At 39.3% G+C, this 18,167-nt stretch overlaps 1 protein-coding gene across 1 annotated transcript; it reads right to left on the reverse strand.

The window, feature by feature from the left end:
- Positions 1-1,033: 1,033 nt before the first annotated feature.
- LOC140752805 (interleukin enhancer-binding factor 2 homolog) lies at positions 1,034-18,053 on the reverse strand. The gene is made up of 9 exons (XM_073087155.1): positions 17,648-18,053; positions 16,682-16,810; positions 11,317-11,448; positions 10,420-10,575; positions 7,825-7,917; positions 7,152-7,294; positions 6,354-6,494; positions 5,192-5,361; positions 1,034-1,948 (listed from the first exon to the last, which is right to left on the reverse strand). Exons 1-9 carry the CDS (start codon positions 17,819-17,821, stop codon positions 1,917-1,919), a joined length of 1,170 nt encoding a protein of 389 aa, XP_072943256.1. The 5' UTR covers positions 17,822-18,053; the 3' UTR covers positions 1,034-1,916.
- Positions 18,054-18,167: the final 114 nt, after the last annotated feature.

Raw genomic sequence — 18,167 nt, forward strand, 5'->3', positions numbered from 1 at the left:
ATTTTTACGACAAATCGATTACAGCCTCACATCGTATATAGATTACTTAATATTTTGTAAACAGAATATTTATTTAATATTTTTCTAAATTACCTAATTATTTAATAAAAAGAAGAAAAGAAAATAAGTTCTAGTGTACTTAAAAAATTTAATCATGTTTAGAAGAATAAATAAAGCATCGCTCGTAAACTGTTTTTTTTTTTCGTTTTATCATTCACTAAGAAACAATGTCTTGATTATTTTATCGTTGTTATAATGAAAAAGGAATAAATAATTAGTTATTGGTAATTCTAAGTCTCTACCGTCACGTGTTCGTAACCTGCCTACTAAAAAGTTAGTTTAAGACATTATTGACATTAGGATGGCATGTGTCAAAATGGGCCTATTAAATTGTGACGACTAAAGTAATTACAATGAGTTAAAATAAAACAAACCTACTTCATAAATAAAGTATATTTCATTCAAAAGATCTTACAATATGTCACAGTAAAAATATTTTTATTAAAAAAAAATGTGAGCCGTCACGGGACGCCTGGCAGATGTGAAACATCGACATTATTTTGTAAAAGTAATATGCAGAAAAGAACATATTGTGATAGGAACTAAATATGTCATAATGATAAAATAAAATATTACGATTTTTTTCCAGATAACGATGACTATTTATTGAATTCGATTGCGCATGGCGACGCGTCGCCACACCGTACACACTACTGCATATAGACTGTATATATACAGGGTGAATTTTTAAAACGGGCCTTCAGGGCCAAATCCGAAACTATGAGGATTAGCGAAAAATGCTGAAAGGAGTTACGAGGCCGATTTTGATAAAAACTAAAACTGCATCATTAGTTCTTTTAAAATATTTTTTTCCTTAGCCGGGAATCGAACGAGTTCATTTTGATAGTGTCGCTTATAAGGATCAAATTCTGGGAAGTAATGTTATGTGACAAATTAAAGGAAAAGGAAAATTTTGAAGAAAATACGTATTTTTCCATACATTGGCATACTCATCCTTAAGGATTATACATAACAAATGATTTATGTATAATTCTTTAGAAACATACGTAAGTCATACCATTGAAGAATTTGTTGGTTAATCAACTAATTATTCGATGTTATAACCGTGACATACGGCTTAGTATGAGAAAGTAATAGTTTGGCAAGTAAATTACCGCCGTTTTTAGGATTTATTTTTTAATAAAAATAGATAAGTGATTAAATAGTAAATTGTTATTGTTTGTTGTTTACAACTTCGTTTCAACGTTAAATATGATTTTCTATATCTCTTTTTTTAGTAATCACTCGGATTTGACTCTAAAAAGTAATTCTCGCAAATTGTCAACTTTACATCTGTATTAAACGAAACTCCGCCCATAGCTAAGTCGGACATAAAAATATAAATTATTGGGAAATAAAACATCCATTTCGAATGATTAGAAACATTGAGCCAAAAAAAATGTTAATACACGAAATGTTTAAATTGATGAATGGCGGGAACTTAACTGCCAAATTAATATGAAAAAATATGTATTTTCTTAAAATTGAGGCTTTTCCTTTAGTTTGTCATTTATCATTACTTTCCAGATTTTGATCCTTATAAGCAACACTATCAGATAGTGGAATAATATAGAGGGTGCATTTTTTTTCAAAATGAACTCGTTCGATTCCCGGCTAGGGAAAAAGTTATTTAAAAAAAGTAATGATGCAGTTTTAGTTTTTATCAAAATCGGCCTCGTAACTCCTTTTAGCATTTTTCGCTAATCCTTATAGTTTCGGATTTGGCCCTGAAGGCCCGTTTTAAAAATTCACCCTGTATACCATCGTATAGCGTGGGCATGCGTCGCCACGCCAGAAATCGGTTTTACGTGCGGCTATAGATGTTTCACATCAAAAATGTTTGGAATATTTACTATCTAAGCTGCAACTCCATCTTGCAAGTCTTCCTCTGAAACAATACAATATTTTATTGAAAATGGCCTATTTCTTCTAAAAATCGTACGAAATTTCGAATTTGACATTACATTTAGATATTCGCGAATAATCCGCCGAGAAATTCGCCAAATAGTGTCGAGTATGTGAAAGTTGCGCGCGATTACAGACGCGTAATCCTCTAATACACTGAAAAACCTACATATTGTTGAGAACAGACGTCGAGGCGAATACCGAATACATACAACTAGGTTATTTACATACTACAAATTTCGATCTTTAGTTGACAAACATGGAAAAATAAGCCTGTTATTATTTAGAGTAGCTTTCAAAATACAAAATACTTACCTTAAAAACATAAAACACATATTTACCTCATTCAAATTGTTTATAACAGTATGAATTTTACTTCAGGAAACTTTTTATAAGGTGATACAAAAGCAAGGAATATACAGATATATATTTATTTTAAGCCAATATTTCAGCATTTTCAGCCGCGTGCAAGCATTTCTTAGCAGTCAATCAAGCAGTGTCAATCAATAGGACCCTGTAAGCATTTTGAAAAAACGGATCACTCATAAATCATTATATTTACATTTTCAGCTACTGTATTGCGGGCTTCAGACTATAGGAGTGTATCAGAAAATATAGTGTAGTCCGCACCAAACTTCTAGTCCGATCTGAAGTTGGGTACTGGGGCCGCGCTCTCTTCGTCCCGCTGATATTAACAATTTGCTATTGCGACGCGACTCGTTTCTATATTCGGAGCGGACTAGCAGTTTGGCGCGGATTCTACCAACCAATCTATTTTTTTATTTTCAATGCATATCTGTTATCATAGCAACCATAGAACTAAATGCATTGTGAAAATTTTAACTATCTATCTATAATTATATTTTAAGAAAACAATAAAATAATCTTTTTGAAAAGAAAAGTTATTATTAAGTATTTTTGAAGGTGGTACAAGCCTTAGTGGTTCGACTCCGGCGGCACCACCGCCACACCTATTTGTACCTAATAACAGCAGTGTTAGGCGCTGCTGTGTTCCGGTTTGCAGGGTGTGGTAAGGGAGACAGACTTTTCCGAGGCGTTCCAGCTTAGTCCTCAGGGGTAGCGGCGCATCTGTGGCCGACCTCAGATAGGATCTAATCCTATCTAGATTCGATTACAGACGTCCATGGGCGGCAGTAGCCACTTACCATCAGGTGGACTGCATGCTCGTCTGCTACTCCTATATTATAAAAAAAAAGTACACGCCCCTATGGCTTAAGCTCGCTATGTGTTTGTATCCGAAAAAGTAAAAAACTATTAAATGGATTGATTTGAAATTTTTACATAACGTTGCATTCATATATAAGAATGTTTTTATATACTTTACATCCCGAAATTGCTACCGAAAGGGTTCAAAACAGAAGAATGATCCTAAGATGTTAAAAGTTAATTTATGAATGATCCATAGTAGATTTTAATGGTTAACACACATGATTTTAATGAAGGTAAAAAGCAAATCGTTACATTAATTCGCAAATCAGCCAACTCCACTTTTTGTCAAAATGTTTTATTTTATTTATTTCTATAGTAAATGGCGTTGAACGAAATCAAAATAAATAAAAGATACATTTTGACAAAAAATGGAGTTGGCTGATCGGCGAATTCAGTGTGTCCCACTTGGCGAATGGGATCTTTATAGCAGATGTGATCATGCATCATCATCCATCATTTATCGCAGAGGGTAAAATGCTATTTGTCAATCACAGCAGACAATACAGTGCTATTTATCAATAATAGTGAAGCGTGCGATGCTATTAATCATTTATAGTAGATAAATAATCAGCGCCCCAAGCGTATCATAACTGAATGGAAATGTATGGGAAATACGTAAACCAATAAAAAAAACAGTCATTTTTGTAAAAAACTCATACTAAGATCAGTGCCATTCATCATCATCAACATGCTATTCACAGCGTAATTCTACTCATCACCGTCATCTTAATCATCAACATAATATTCACAGCGTACAGTGCCATACCATCATCATCAACGTGCTATTCACAGCGTAGTTCTACTCATCACCATCATCTTAATCATCAACATAATATTCACAGCGTACAGCGCCATTCATCGTCATCAACATGCTAATCACACCGTAGTACTATTCATCACCATCATCTTCATCATCATCAACATGCTTTGTACAACCTAGTATAGTCCGCGCCAAACTTCTAGTCCGCTCTGAAGTTGTTGCGCGCAGATTTAGTTAGCATATACTCCGTAACGTAAGGGCACACTAACGCGTTCATTTTTGCCGCGTACGTGCAAAATGTGGAATGAACTTCCTCCTGAGGTATTCCCTCAGGACTATGACATGGGGCTCTTCAAGAGGGGTGTAAAAAGAACTCTCTTTCAAAGCCGGCGATGCATTGGCGACTCCTCTGGTGTTGCAAATGTCCATAGGCGACGGTGACTGCTTTCCATCAGGTAGCCCGTCTGCCTTATCGTTAGGTTACATATAAAAAAAAAAAAAGTCATGTATCCGCGGACGAGAGTGGACAGCGGAGGGTACCGCGCTGTCTTAGTTCAGCTAATATCTGCAATTTGCTATTGCTTGTTTCGTTTCTATATTCGGCGCGAACTAGCAGTTTGGCACGGACTCTAGCATTCATCATCATCACCAACATATTATTTACAGCGTACGGTGCCTTTCATTATCATCATCATGCTATTTAGAACGTGCCATTCATCATCATCAACATGCTATTCATAGGATAGTATTCATTGTAGTACTATTCATCACCATCATCATCAACATGCTGTTTAGAGCATACCATTCATCATCATCATCACCACCAACATACTATTCACAGCGTACAGTGCCAATCATCATCAACAACATGCCATTTACAACATAATACCACTCATCATCACCATCACCAACCAGCTATTTATAGCATCCAGTATCATCATCATCGTTAACATACTATTAACAGCGCATGGTGCCATTCATCATCATCAACATACCATTTACAACATAGTACTATTCATCATCACCATCACCAACAAGCTATTTATAGCATCCAGTATCATCATCATCATTATATTCACAGCGTACGGTGCCATTTATCATCATCATCATTCTATTCACAGCATACAGTGCCATTTATCATCATCAACATTCAATTTACAGCGTAAAGAGCCTTTCATCATCATCAACATGCTATTTAGAACGTACCATTCATCATCATCACCAGCACCGACTCACCCTTATCATCGGTGTCCATGGGCTCCGGGGTCTCCTGGTAGGCGGGCGCGAGCGGCGACACCACCACGCCGTCCCACACCGTGATCTCCGTGGAGATGTCCTTGCCGCCCTCGAACTCCTGCAGTCCGAGGACGTATCGGTGGCCACCGCGGGCGACTACGCGCAGTAAACTGGCGGGAGGATTGATCGATTTTATTTTTTGTTTTTGTTTTGTTTTTTTTTGGGTGCCAAATCAATCAAATCAAAGTATTATATTCACTTTTTCAGTAACATTTGCTGGGTAAAACATATTTTAAAAAGTGAATTTCAATCTCTCATTCTCACATTCAATCACTTCAATCTCTCATTTTCACATCTGAGCTAAGTGTAATTTGAATAGATTTTTATGGAATTTCAATCCAAGTATTTAGTGGAATGGTGTTTGTATATGTGTGTATGTGAGTCCTTCTTTCTCAGACTCTGTGTATGTATGTGTTCAATGAAATTTGAATCGATTTGTATGTATGTTATAATATTTGGTTCTGCGTATGCGAGTGCGCTTTTACGTGGTCGTCTGTGTATGTTGTGCGTCTGTGTGTGTGTGTATGTGTGTGTCTGCGTGTTCATGTCCATATTTGCCTCAAATTTGTGTATGCACCTAGATATGGATGTGTGTGTATTTGCGTGCCTGTGCGTGTGTGCGCCTGTACGCTGTATGTGTGTATGTGCGTTTATATGTATCTCTATCTGTTTGTGTGTGTATGTGTATCTATGCACTTGATTGTGTGCCTGTGCGCTGCATGTGCGCACGCGCGTGGGTGCGTGCATCTGTTTCTCTCTCTCTGTGTGCAATCGTGTCTGCATATTCACACGCATATCTATCTATACACTCACGTCTGCGCGGTGTTAGCGGCGTGGTCCTGCGCGGCGAGATCTAACGCTGTGTGGGCACGCGCGTGTGTGTGTACTTCTGTATGTCTCTTTCTATGTCTGTTTATATATATGTGCGTCTGTATGTCTCTCTCTCTCTCTGTGTGTGTGGGCATCTGTATCTGTCTCTCTCTTTCTCTCTCCTTCTGTGTGGGGGCATCTGTTTCTCTGTGCATCTGTATCTGTTTCTCCGTGTGAGACAGATACAGATGCACACAGCTGTATCTATCTCTTTATCTCGGCATGTACTCACGTCTGCGCGGTGTTCGCTGCGTGGTCCTGCGCGGCGAGATCCAGCGCGGTGTGAGCGCGAGCGTGAGCCGCCTCGCACGGGTCCGGGAGGCCGGCGCACCCCGGGAGGAACAGACCGCCCGCCACGAGGGATAGCGCTCGTCTGTGGGAGAACACACGATAGTTTTGTAAAGCCCGTTCCACATTGTCGCGAGGATCTCGCGAGAACGCGAGAAAAGTACGAGACGAAAATTTGGAGCTGATACAAATCGGGGTTTTCTCGCGAGAATGTGGAGCGGACTTTAGAGTTAAGTAAATAATAGTAATAAAGTGGAGATAAAAGAAACAATATGAGTAGTTTATTTTATAATGTTAGAGTAGCAGACGAGCATGCAGTCCACCTGATGGATCTCTATCTTTTTCCACTCTCCCTCCCTCACACCAGAAAAATCAATGGCTACTGTCCATGAGCACCAGTTTACATCAGATGGACTGCACCCCCATTTATTGTCGTCAGTGCCTCTGCAGCTGACTCTACATCAGACGGACTCACACTGATTGTCTGCCATTAGTCCGTCTGTAACTAATTCAACATCTGACTGGCTGCATCCAGACTGACTGCCATCAGTCCAATACATTAGACAGACTACACCCTGAACATTGCCGTTAGTCCGTCTGCAGCTAAGTCTACATTAGACGGACTGTACCCCCACACGTTGCCGTCAGTCCATCTGCAATTAAAACTTCGACAGACGGACTGCAGCCGCCCTATTGATGATTGATGGTACAGTCTGTCAGCAGCTCTGCAGCTGCAGCTCACCTGAACGCCACGTTGATGGGCAGCGCCTGCCTCGCGGGGTTGTTCATGATGCAGTGGTGCGCGAGGAGGTCGATCATCCAGGGGGTGAGCGGCTCCAGGCCGGAGTGACGGGCGCACATGTCCCTCAGGAGACGGATCAGGACCTGGGGACAATTATTGTCACTGAATGCTGAGGGTAATGTTATTCGAGTTTATGTATGTACGTCTCATTTTTTGTCACACCCTGCAGCCCAAACGGCTTTATGAGGTGTTAACTAATAACAACAGTGTTAGGCGCTACTGTGTTATGGTTTGAAGGGTTTGGTAAGAGAGACATACTTTTCCGAGGCCTTTTATTTTCCAATATAGTCAGTGATAGCAATGCAGATGTGGAATCTTATCTGGACAGATACAGATTACAAAAAAAATGTGGTTTAAATTAAATTGTGATTTATTAAAGTATGTGTTACAATATTTCAAATTGAGTGTATAAAAAATATATTTCACAATAAAATATTTTTAAATTTTCAATCTAGTTGTTTATTAAGGATGTTTTTAATACTCGTAATTAAATTACATGTTATTTTTTACTTTACTTTTTTATATTTATAATTCTCATTAATTTACTATCAAAATTTATGTGTTACAATTCGATAAACAATTTTGAAAGAAATTTTTATGAACAGTATTTTACCTTAATGGAAGAATGGTGTGCGTTCTCTTCGAACCATCTACTGTGGCGGATCGCCGCTAGGTGGCTACTGATCACCTTATAGTCTAAGTGTACCTGAAATAGAGATAAAAAGATATATTATAATATGGAGCTAGAAGTTGAACCTTTTGTGGTTCAACTCTAGAGGTACCATCGTCACACCTATTTCTGCCTAACAACAGCAGTGTTAAGCGCTGCTGTGTTCCGGTTTGAAGGGTGTGGTAAGGGAGACATACTTTTCTGAGGCGATCCAGCTTACTCCTGAGGTAACGGCGCATCTGTGGTCGACCTCAGGTAGCATCTAATCCTATCTGGGGTTGATTACAGATGTCCATGGGCGGCAGTAGTCACTTACTATCAGGTGGACTGCATGATCGTCTGCTACTCCTATACCATACAAAAATTAATTAAATCTAGCAATATGCATTTAGCCAGCGCGGTGGTCTATGATCTAAACACCTTATATGGAGAGGAGACCCATGCCCAGCAGAGGATCTATTCTCATCATCATCATCATCATCACCAGCAACTCACGTCAGGCTCCAGCTTCCTCAGGTTCTGGTGCAGCGTGGTGACCAGCACGCGCACCGCCGCGGTGGGAGCGCTCACGGTGAAGCCGCATCCCTCACTGCTACTATCATCATCATCATCATCATCACCAGCAACTCACGTCAGGCTCCAGCTTCCTCAGGTTCTGGTGCAGCGTGGTGACCAGCACGCGCACCGCCGCGGTGGGAGCGCTCACGGTGAAGCCGCATCCCTCACTGCTACTATCATCATCATCATCATCATCACCAGCAACTCACGTCAGGCTCCAGCTTCCTCAGGTTCTGGTGCAGCGTGGTGACCAGCACGCGCACCGCCGCGGTGGGAGCGCTCACGGTGAAGCCGCACCCCTCACTGCTACTATCATCATCATCATCATCATCACCAGCAACTCACGTCAGGCTCCAGCTTCCTCAGGTTCTGGTGCAGCGTGGTGACCAGCACGCGCACCGCCGCGGTGGGAGCGCTCACGGTGAAGCCGCACCCCTCACTGCTACTATCATCATCATCATCATCATCACCAGCAACTCACGTCAGGCTCCAGCTTCCTCAGGTTCTGGTGCAGCGTGGTGACCAGCACGCGCACCGCCGCGGTGGGAGCGCTCACGGTGAAGCCGCATCCCTCACTGCTACTATCATCATCATCATCATCATCACCAGCAACTCACGTCAGGCTCCAGCTTCCTCAGGTTCTGGTGCAGCGTGGTGACCAGCACGCGCACCGCCGCGGTGGGAGCGCTCACGGTGAAGCCGCACCCCTCACTGCTACTATCATCATCATCATCATCATCATCACCAGCAACTCACGTCAGGCTCCAGCTTCCTCAGGTTCTGGTGCAGCGTGGTGACCAGCACGCGCACCGCCGCGGTGGGAGCGCTCACGGTGAAGCCGCATCCCTCACTGCTACTATCATCATCATCATCATCATCACCAGCAACTCACGTCAGGCTCCAGCTTCCTCAGGTTCTGGTGCAGCGTGGTGACCAGCACGCGCACCGCCGCGGTGGGAGCGCTCACGGTGAAGCCGCACCCCTCACTGCTACTATCATCATCATCATCATCATCACCAGCAACTCACGTCAGGCTCCAGCTTCCTCAGGTTCTGGTGCAGCGTGGTGACCAGCACGCGCACCGCCGCGGTGGGAGCGCTCACGGTGAAGCCGCATCCCTCACTGCTACTATCATCATCATCATCATCATCACCAGCAACTCACGTCAGGCTCCAGCTTCCTCAGGTTCTGGTGCAGCGTGGTGACCAGCACGCGCACCGCCGCGGTGGGAGCGCTCACGGTGAAGCCGCATCCCTCACTGCTACTATCATCATCATCATCATCATCACCAGCAACTCACGTCAGGCTCCAGCTTCCTCAGGTTCTGGTGCAGCGTGGTGACCAGCACGCGCACCGCCGCGGTGGGAGCGCTCACGGTGAAGCCGCATCCCTCACTGCTACTATCATCATCATCATCATCATCACCAGCAACTCACGTCAGGCTCCAGCTTCCTCAGGTTCTGGTGCAGCGTGGTGACCAGCACGCGCACCGCCGCGGTGGGAGCGCTCACGGTGAAGCCGCATCCCTCACTGCTACTATCATCATCATCATCATCATCACCAGCAACTCACGTCAGGCTCCAGCTTCCTCAGGTTCTGGTGCAGCGTGGTGACCAGCACGCGCACCGCCGCGGTGGGAGCGCTCACGGTGAAGCCGCATCCCTCACTGCTACTATCATCATCATCATCATCATCACCAGCAACTCACGTCAGGCTCCAGCTTCCTCAGGTTCTGGTGCAGCGTGGTGACCAGCACGCGCACCGCCGCGGTGGGAGCGCTCACGGTGAAGCCGCACCCCTCACTGCTACTATCATCATCATCATCATCATCACCAGCAACTCACGTCAGGCTCCAGCTTCCTCAGGTTCTGGTGCAGCGTGGTGACCAGCACGCGCACCGCCGCGGTGGGAGCGCTCACGGTGAAGCCGCATCCCTCACTGCTACTATCATCATCATCATCATCATCACCAGCAACTCACGTCAGGCTCCAGCTTCCTCAGGTTCTGGTGCAGCGTGGTGACCAGCACGCGCACCGCCGCGGTGGGAGCGCTCACGGTGAAGCCGCGCTCGTGCATAGCGCCCGTCACGTTGCCCTGACCCTCGGCGCGGGTTAGCTTGTTCAGCTCCTCTATCACCTGGTTGTAGGGGAGGTGGAAAGAAATTATCAGGGAATAAGAAGGGAAACAGAAAAAAAATGATAAAAAGATTAAGTTACAAATAAGAAAGAGTATATGTGAATGAGGGAAAAGCGGGAGAAAAAGGGAGAGATAATAAAAAGATTAAGTTAAAAATAAGACGGAGTATATGTGAGAGGAGATTGAAAAAAAAGAAATTGTGGAATGAAAGATACAAGGTTATACAGGGAGAGTTAAATATAGAAAAAATAATTGAGATTTTGGTATTTATAGTAAAAGGAAAGAAATGAAAAATAGAGAACGAAAGAAAGAAAGAATGGAAATAAGGAAATTTAAGAAACAGGAATAAAGTAAAAAGCGGAGAAAATGAAAAATAAAAGAAGGGAGATAAGGCAAATGATACCATTATAGGGGAGAAACAGGTGAGAGTCAAGAATGGGTTAAGAGTGGAGAATAAGAATGCGCAAAGAAAAGCAAAAGGTAAAGAAAGAGAGGAGAGGGACGTGAATTAATGGAATGAGGTGAAATAAAAAAAGATAAATTAGTTTTTTTTTATAATGCAGATAAAATCAATGGCTGCCACAAAAACTTTATGTTATATGTCTAAAATACTTTTTTGTATGCTGATCAACTTTTTTGTATTCATCTAATTTACTGAAATTTGACACGTTCAAAATAAAAATAATAATACAAAATACCACATTAATATTTTTGTATTTGTCCACACAGTAACAAACGTACCTTATTCGAGAGCCCTTCCACCGCCTCCTTAGTGGGAAGGGTCTTCATGATAACGACTATATCGGCGACGTTCTTTCCGGTCATCATCGTGCCCTTCTTGTAGGACCCCACCTGCCGGACCTCCTCGAGCTGCTGTAACAAACAGGGCACTGAAACATTAGTATGTTTTGTGGCGAACTAAAAAGGTTTGGGAAGGGTCGGGTAGAAAAAAAGACGGATTGTTTGACAAAAAATAAAGATTCATTGTTTGGAGTCGGGTAAACAATAATTGGTAAAGATCAGAGTAAGAAAGAAAAGAAAATAATAAGTAAGAAAGAAAAAACAAATAAAAGATAATAAAATGTATAATTTTATAAGAAAGTAAATAATAAAAATATATAAAGAATAAGCTTATAAATTGATATAATTAAAATAAATAGAATTGTGAAAAGCATAATAGAGATGAGAGAAGATGAAAGGGAATAAAAAGAAAAACAAAACGTAGAAAGATAAAGAATAAGTAATAATAAAGGAAAGGAAATCATAACATGGTAAAAGAAAAATATAATGAAAGAAAGATGTAAAAGATTACTACATTAAAATAATATGAGATGGAATGAATGACATTATTAAGAATTTAGATAATTAATTAATAATAATATGATTAAAACAATGAATATAATAACATTGCTGAATATACAGGGTGTTAAAAGACTCAATTTTCATATCAAATTTAGTAGCTAATAATAGTTTTCCAAAATTTGAGATAATTTAACATTATTTAACCAATGCAGACTTAAGTGATTAAAATTCCTCTGGTGACCCAAGAGCTAGAGCTTACATCGGTCAACAAATAAGTTTGGCAATACAACGAGGTAATGCTGCTAGTGTCTTGGGTACACGCGGGGCAGCGATCTGGCTCATTTATTTTATTTATTATAGTTTTAAGTATTTTTTGATTACTTTAGACTTAAGTTAAGTTTTAATTTGCTAAAACATAAATATAACTTGTTTTTTTTCTCCAAATTAAACATTACATGATAACATATTATTCTAATAATCACTGCAGAAAGCTTTTATTTTTGTTAATATTACATCATTTCAATATTCTTAAAATCAAATAGTTTAAATAAATAATAGAAGCTTCTTATTAATTATTTAGATTATTCTTTTAACACCCATTTTATTTGTAGAAAGCAATAGTTATAAAAAGTACTGAACCCAGTATAATATTTGGGAACAATAAAATGCATGCTAGTTAACAATTAACATATCCAATACAACATCAATTAAATATGTATCTATTATTTAACATAAATATCTCGTAACATGTAACATTAAAATATATATTAACATTTAATATTCCAAGCATGTTGTGTTACTAGTGTTGAACCCTTTTTGGTAAAAGGTCTCACTTGGCTAAGGGCAAGGTGGTAATGGGTGGTTGATGGTATATTTAAAATAAATAAAGCAAATAATTATTAATGTTCCATAATGAACTTTATAAAACCAAAGATCACAAAATAAATAATTATTATAAATTAAAATTAGTAAACTAAAATAGTTTCACAGAAAGTAAATAAAGTATATTTAAGTAACTAAATGGTTATATTTAAGTAAATAAATAATAAGTAAATAAATAAATGGGACTGCATAGGTAATAACTAATAATAATATTTCACACATTTATCATAACATTAATTCTCGCAAAGCTTTGTTGCATTAATGGCTGTAGCACCAGAAGTGTGTGTGAGAAGAGCGAGACAGAGTACTTAAATGAAGGTAAGAAAGAGAGAAGATACAGAGTGAAGAGAAGGAGAGCTGGAGAAGTATGTGTGTGCGCGTCAGATTAGAAGAATGTACATGTGAATAACAGAAGCAATAGAAGATACATAGATACTAGCTGACCCGGCAAACGTTGTGTTGCCATATAAATAAAAAAATGTTAAGGGTGAACAACCCTTATCACTTAGAGGTATTAAAGATAGATAGTAGCCGATTCTCAGACCTACTGAATATGCATATAAAATCTGGTGAAAATAGATAAAGCCGTTTCGGCGGAGTACGGTAACTAACATTGTGACACGAGAATTTTATATATAAGATATTTATCTGAGGTGTTTCAATTTCTTCCTTAGAGGTTGCAGCTGTACTGCAGCCGGCCTCAGGTGAGATACTAATCTTATATATTTTTTTATAATATGGAAGTAGGAGACAAGCATGCAGTTCACCTGATGGTAAGTGTCTACTGCTGTCCATGGACATCTGGAATCAACGCCAGACAGGATTAGATATTCCTCTTTGAGGTCAGCCACAGAAGCGTCGCTACCCCTGAGGTCTAAGCTGGAATGCCTCGAAAAAGTATTTCTCCCTTACTACACCCTTCAAACCAGAACACAGCAGTGCTTAAGACTACTGTTAATAGGCAGAATTAGGTGTGGCGGTGGTGCAGCCGGAGATGAACCACAAAGGGTTCTACCTTCGAATTTGATTGAGTTTGATTACAGATAACCAGGGGCGGCAGTAGCCACTTACCATCAGGTGGACTGCATGCTCGTCTGCTTCTATAGTATAAAAAGGAGTAAAAAATGAGGAAAACTGAGGATGAGCGAAGAGAGAAGACCGTGAGCCAATAAAGAATTGAAATTTAAATCTTATTTAGACTTCATAAGATATTCTGACCACGAAATAGCAGACCACGAAATACTCACATAAGAGATGGACTGCTAACTATTTACATAGAAAGGAAAATTAATACAGAAGCAAATAGAAGCAAAAGAAGGAATATAGTCATTAGAAGAAGTGCTAAATAAGCAAGAAGAAGTCTCTGTTCAAATAGTACGATTTTGTTTTAAGCGAAAGAAAAATTGAGTTAAATGACATCAGAAGACGGGGCATGTAGGAAGGTTTAATGTGATTGGTTCATTGTGAAGCAATTACACATATAGATTTCTAAATTATTGAACAATGAAACTGCAACATATACTCTTAAATAATTAATTGAATCCCCAAAGTAACATTGTATTCTTTCTTCCTTAACACCATAATCTGCCTTATCGACTTTTTAGTTTATCAAAATCGACTTCGTAACCATTTCACCATTTTTAGCTATACCTTATTTTTTCGAAATTGTTCACCCGCATATACTTAAAAACATCACACTGTATAAATTATGTACTCTGTAATTCTATATTTGCTACATTTTTAAATAGAAGATATCTTTAAAATAGCTCAATTTTAAATTTAAAACAGTTCAGAACAACTTTCGTCTAATATGCCAGCTTTACCTATTGATTTATTTTTATTTTTCAAAACATGATGCAGTTTCATAAAAGTCCAACCGAACAAAACTTAAAATTTACAACATATAGATATAAAAAAATAAACAAAGAAACCACCTCTAAACATATAACAGAATTACACCACAGTAATGTAACACATAATTATATTTAAGAAAAAAATCCGACTACACACACATGCATATATGTCCAAAAATAACAAAAAATGTAACACATATTAGTAACTCTCCACTTACTTGGAAGTGAAAGAACACCTGAAACACAGGTCAGTGGTCCTCACTGCCCAGCCTGTCCCACGGCCGGGCAATGAGGACCACTAGGTAATTTAAATGTTACATTCATAGATAGGTATAGATATCTCACCGCCTTGTAATTGACGGAAGCCATTAAATGGCTTAAACGGCTCATGCGTCAGCCATTTAATAGCTGTCGTGGTGTAATTTACGCGGAACAATGCCGACATGTGCAGTTAAATGGCGCAAAAACACGAAATCGAAAAGTGCGGAGAAATATCGTTTCATTCGTAAATGATTTAAAACTACATTTTTTTTAATATTTTTCAAACACGAAAATAGATGACAGTGACAATTTCAATTTTTAAAACTGGTTATATTTTCTTGTTAGGAGTAATCTTTACTAATCTATGTTTGTCCACCAACCACCGATACCGAGCCGATACCGATAATTATTGACGGCGCCGAAGTAGCGTACATACATTTACTATAGCAACTTGTCCAACGACGTCGTGACCGCTAGATCGGCACCGAGTTTTTGACGGGCCGATGTGTCGGCAATGTAAAACGCATTGGAACTTGTCCATACACAGCCGTCACACGAGTGACAGCTGGAACAAACTAAACCGCCGAGATCGGTCGCAGTGGACAAACTATCGCCGTCACGACATAATTAAAATCGGCCCGAAATAATCTCGTTCTCGGTATCGGCTCGGTCACGGTGCAATGAACAAACAGTCTTACAATATAAGTTATTACAAAAGTAGGTTGTTTCGCTTGTCTAGTTATTAATGTAATGGGTTAGCCCTCAATAGCGTCCGAAATAAATGAGCTACGAAACGGTAAGAGTACTACAATAGCTAAATAATTGTCAGTTGTATCAATGGACCATTTATACATAATAGTGTTTTGTGTAATAAAATTATGGTAAAATATACATTGTAAAATTTATTAAAAGAAATCTATTTTTATATGGTACCTGAAATTAAAATTAATTTGTCTTAAATTCTGAGTGGGATGTATGTATGTCTGTATGTATGCACTACTTGAGTGATCAATTGGGAGCTAGACTTAAAACTTCTAGTAACTAGTCATTCTAAATGAACTGTGATCTGCAAATGCATTGATCAGCTACAAATTCGTTATTTCTCTTTTTTTTATATGTAACCTAACGATAAGGCAGACGGGCTCCCTGATGGAAAGCAGTCACCGTCGCCTATGGACATTTGCAACACCAGAGGAGTTGCCAATGCATCGCCGGCTTTGTATGAGAGCTCTTTTTACCCCTTGAAGAGCCCCATGTCATAGTCCTGAGGGAATGCCTCAGGAGGAAGTTCATTCCACATTCTCTGTTTATGATGATCATATAACAAACATACAAACCTCATTAGTATTAGTATCACCCAACCAAATTAGTATTAGTACCACAATACTTTATATAGGCATTTAGTTTTTTTTATAATACACGAGTAGCAGACGAGCATGCAGTCCACCTTATGATAAGTGGCAACTGCCGTATGGACATCTGTAATCAACCCCAGATAAGAGTAGTTTCCTACCTGAGGTCGGCCACAGATGCGACACTACCCCTGAAGACTAAGCTGGAAATCCTCGGAAAACTATGTCTCCCTTACCACACCCTTCAAACTAGAACACAGCAGCGTTTAACACTGCTGCTATTAGGTAGACATAGGAGGGCCGGTGGTGCCGCCGGAGTCAAACCACAAAGGGATCTACCACCGTCAAAAATAGTAGTGTTATTTAGTATTGTTAGTATGCTATATACAATTAAAAATAATAAAAGTATGTCCAAAATTAGTTACGAATAACCTATTTGCATATATAACAACTCACACAAGCAGCGAAGTCTCCCGGTGCTACCACCAAGTTGTCCAGCACCGTCTGCAGCTTGGTGACGAGGCTCAGCACGGCAGCCTGCTCCGCTGGCGACGGACAGAGCTCCGCGTGTCTTTTTAGTAGCGCCTGTAAACAGGAGGTTTTACTTATTGTCAAAAAAAAAGCAAAGTCCTCAGCTCAGATGTTATGTATGTATCTCATAGATAAGTATAGATATCTCACCGCCTTGTAATTAAAGGCCATTAAATGGCTTAAACTTAACTTAAATTTATATTAATTTTATATAGTACCTATGGGTATGTAATGGAATCTTTGAACTCAATTTTTACCCACTTTGAATGGTCAGTTTAATTCAAAATTTTGAACAATTATCAAGAACCAATGACAATACACAATTTTAATAATATTGTCCCATTCTCCCCATTAGGATTGCCAAGGTTAACAACTTTTTAAATGTTATTTTAGTGTGGTTTTTGGTTTTTGAACTTAATTATTTACTTACTACTTGCTAATTAAAGTAATAATTACTTAATTTTTTATATTTGAAAATATGGTTGTAATTTACTTAGATCAAAATTAAATAGTGGTGCTACTTTAAAGTTATTATTTTTTAGAAAATTGTTATTATAGTAGGTAGCAAAATACCTTTTACCCAGTTGTAGACGGAATTTTTTTCTAAGCATATGTATGTAATTCTTATTCTTTGGCATGCTTCACATCCCTAATTGTTTAATATTTTTTTTAAATATGAGGTGTTGATTATCTAAGTTTAGGTAATAATAAATTAAGGAGATTTCTTGTCAGTGTTTCTACCCATGTAAGCTGATAGATGTATATTATATTCACAAGGCATAAAGATATGACTATTACTGTATGTCATTATCTAATTAACATACCTATTAGCTTACATGACAGAAATAAATATTCTATTGAGTTGTACTTTAAAATATTTTCCAAAAATACCTGTGTTAGCGCGGAGTCATCCGGCGCTGGCTTGCATCTGGGGAACGCTAGTTCAGCGAGGATCAGGTCGAAGGGCGGCCGCAGCATCAGCACCCTCGGCCGGTTGAACGGCGGACGCCCCATGCCGCCCCGCCCTGGCATCCCTCGTCCACCACGACCGGCGCCCCGAACCATATCACTTATTTCACTAACTCACTTAACCAATCTTAATACGCAATAATTCTAACCTAAGCAATCTTATTTTAAGTTATTTTGTAGCCGAAGCTACAGGAATAACGTTGGTATAGTAAATAGTGTGTAAACTTTGTGTTTGGCTGTAAATAAGTAATTTTATAATAGCTAGGGACGCCAAATAGATGTCAAAATTGAACAATGAGGTTAGTTTTGGGTTGCCATTTTGTTTTGTGCACAGACTATTTACGAGTTTTTAGAGTACAAAATACAGATTAAAAATTGAGTGCAATGCGTCCAATTAAAAGTTGAAATTTTAGTTTTATAAAAATATTTTTATTATTATGTT

Source organism: Epargyreus clarus, unplaced genomic scaffold (assembly GCF_041222505.1).
Source record: "Epargyreus clarus isolate Ecla_fem2 unplaced genomic scaffold, WU_Ecla_fem_2.2 ptg000025l, whole genome shotgun sequence".
NCBI lineage: Eukaryota > Metazoa > Arthropoda > Insecta > Lepidoptera > Hesperiidae > Epargyreus > Epargyreus clarus.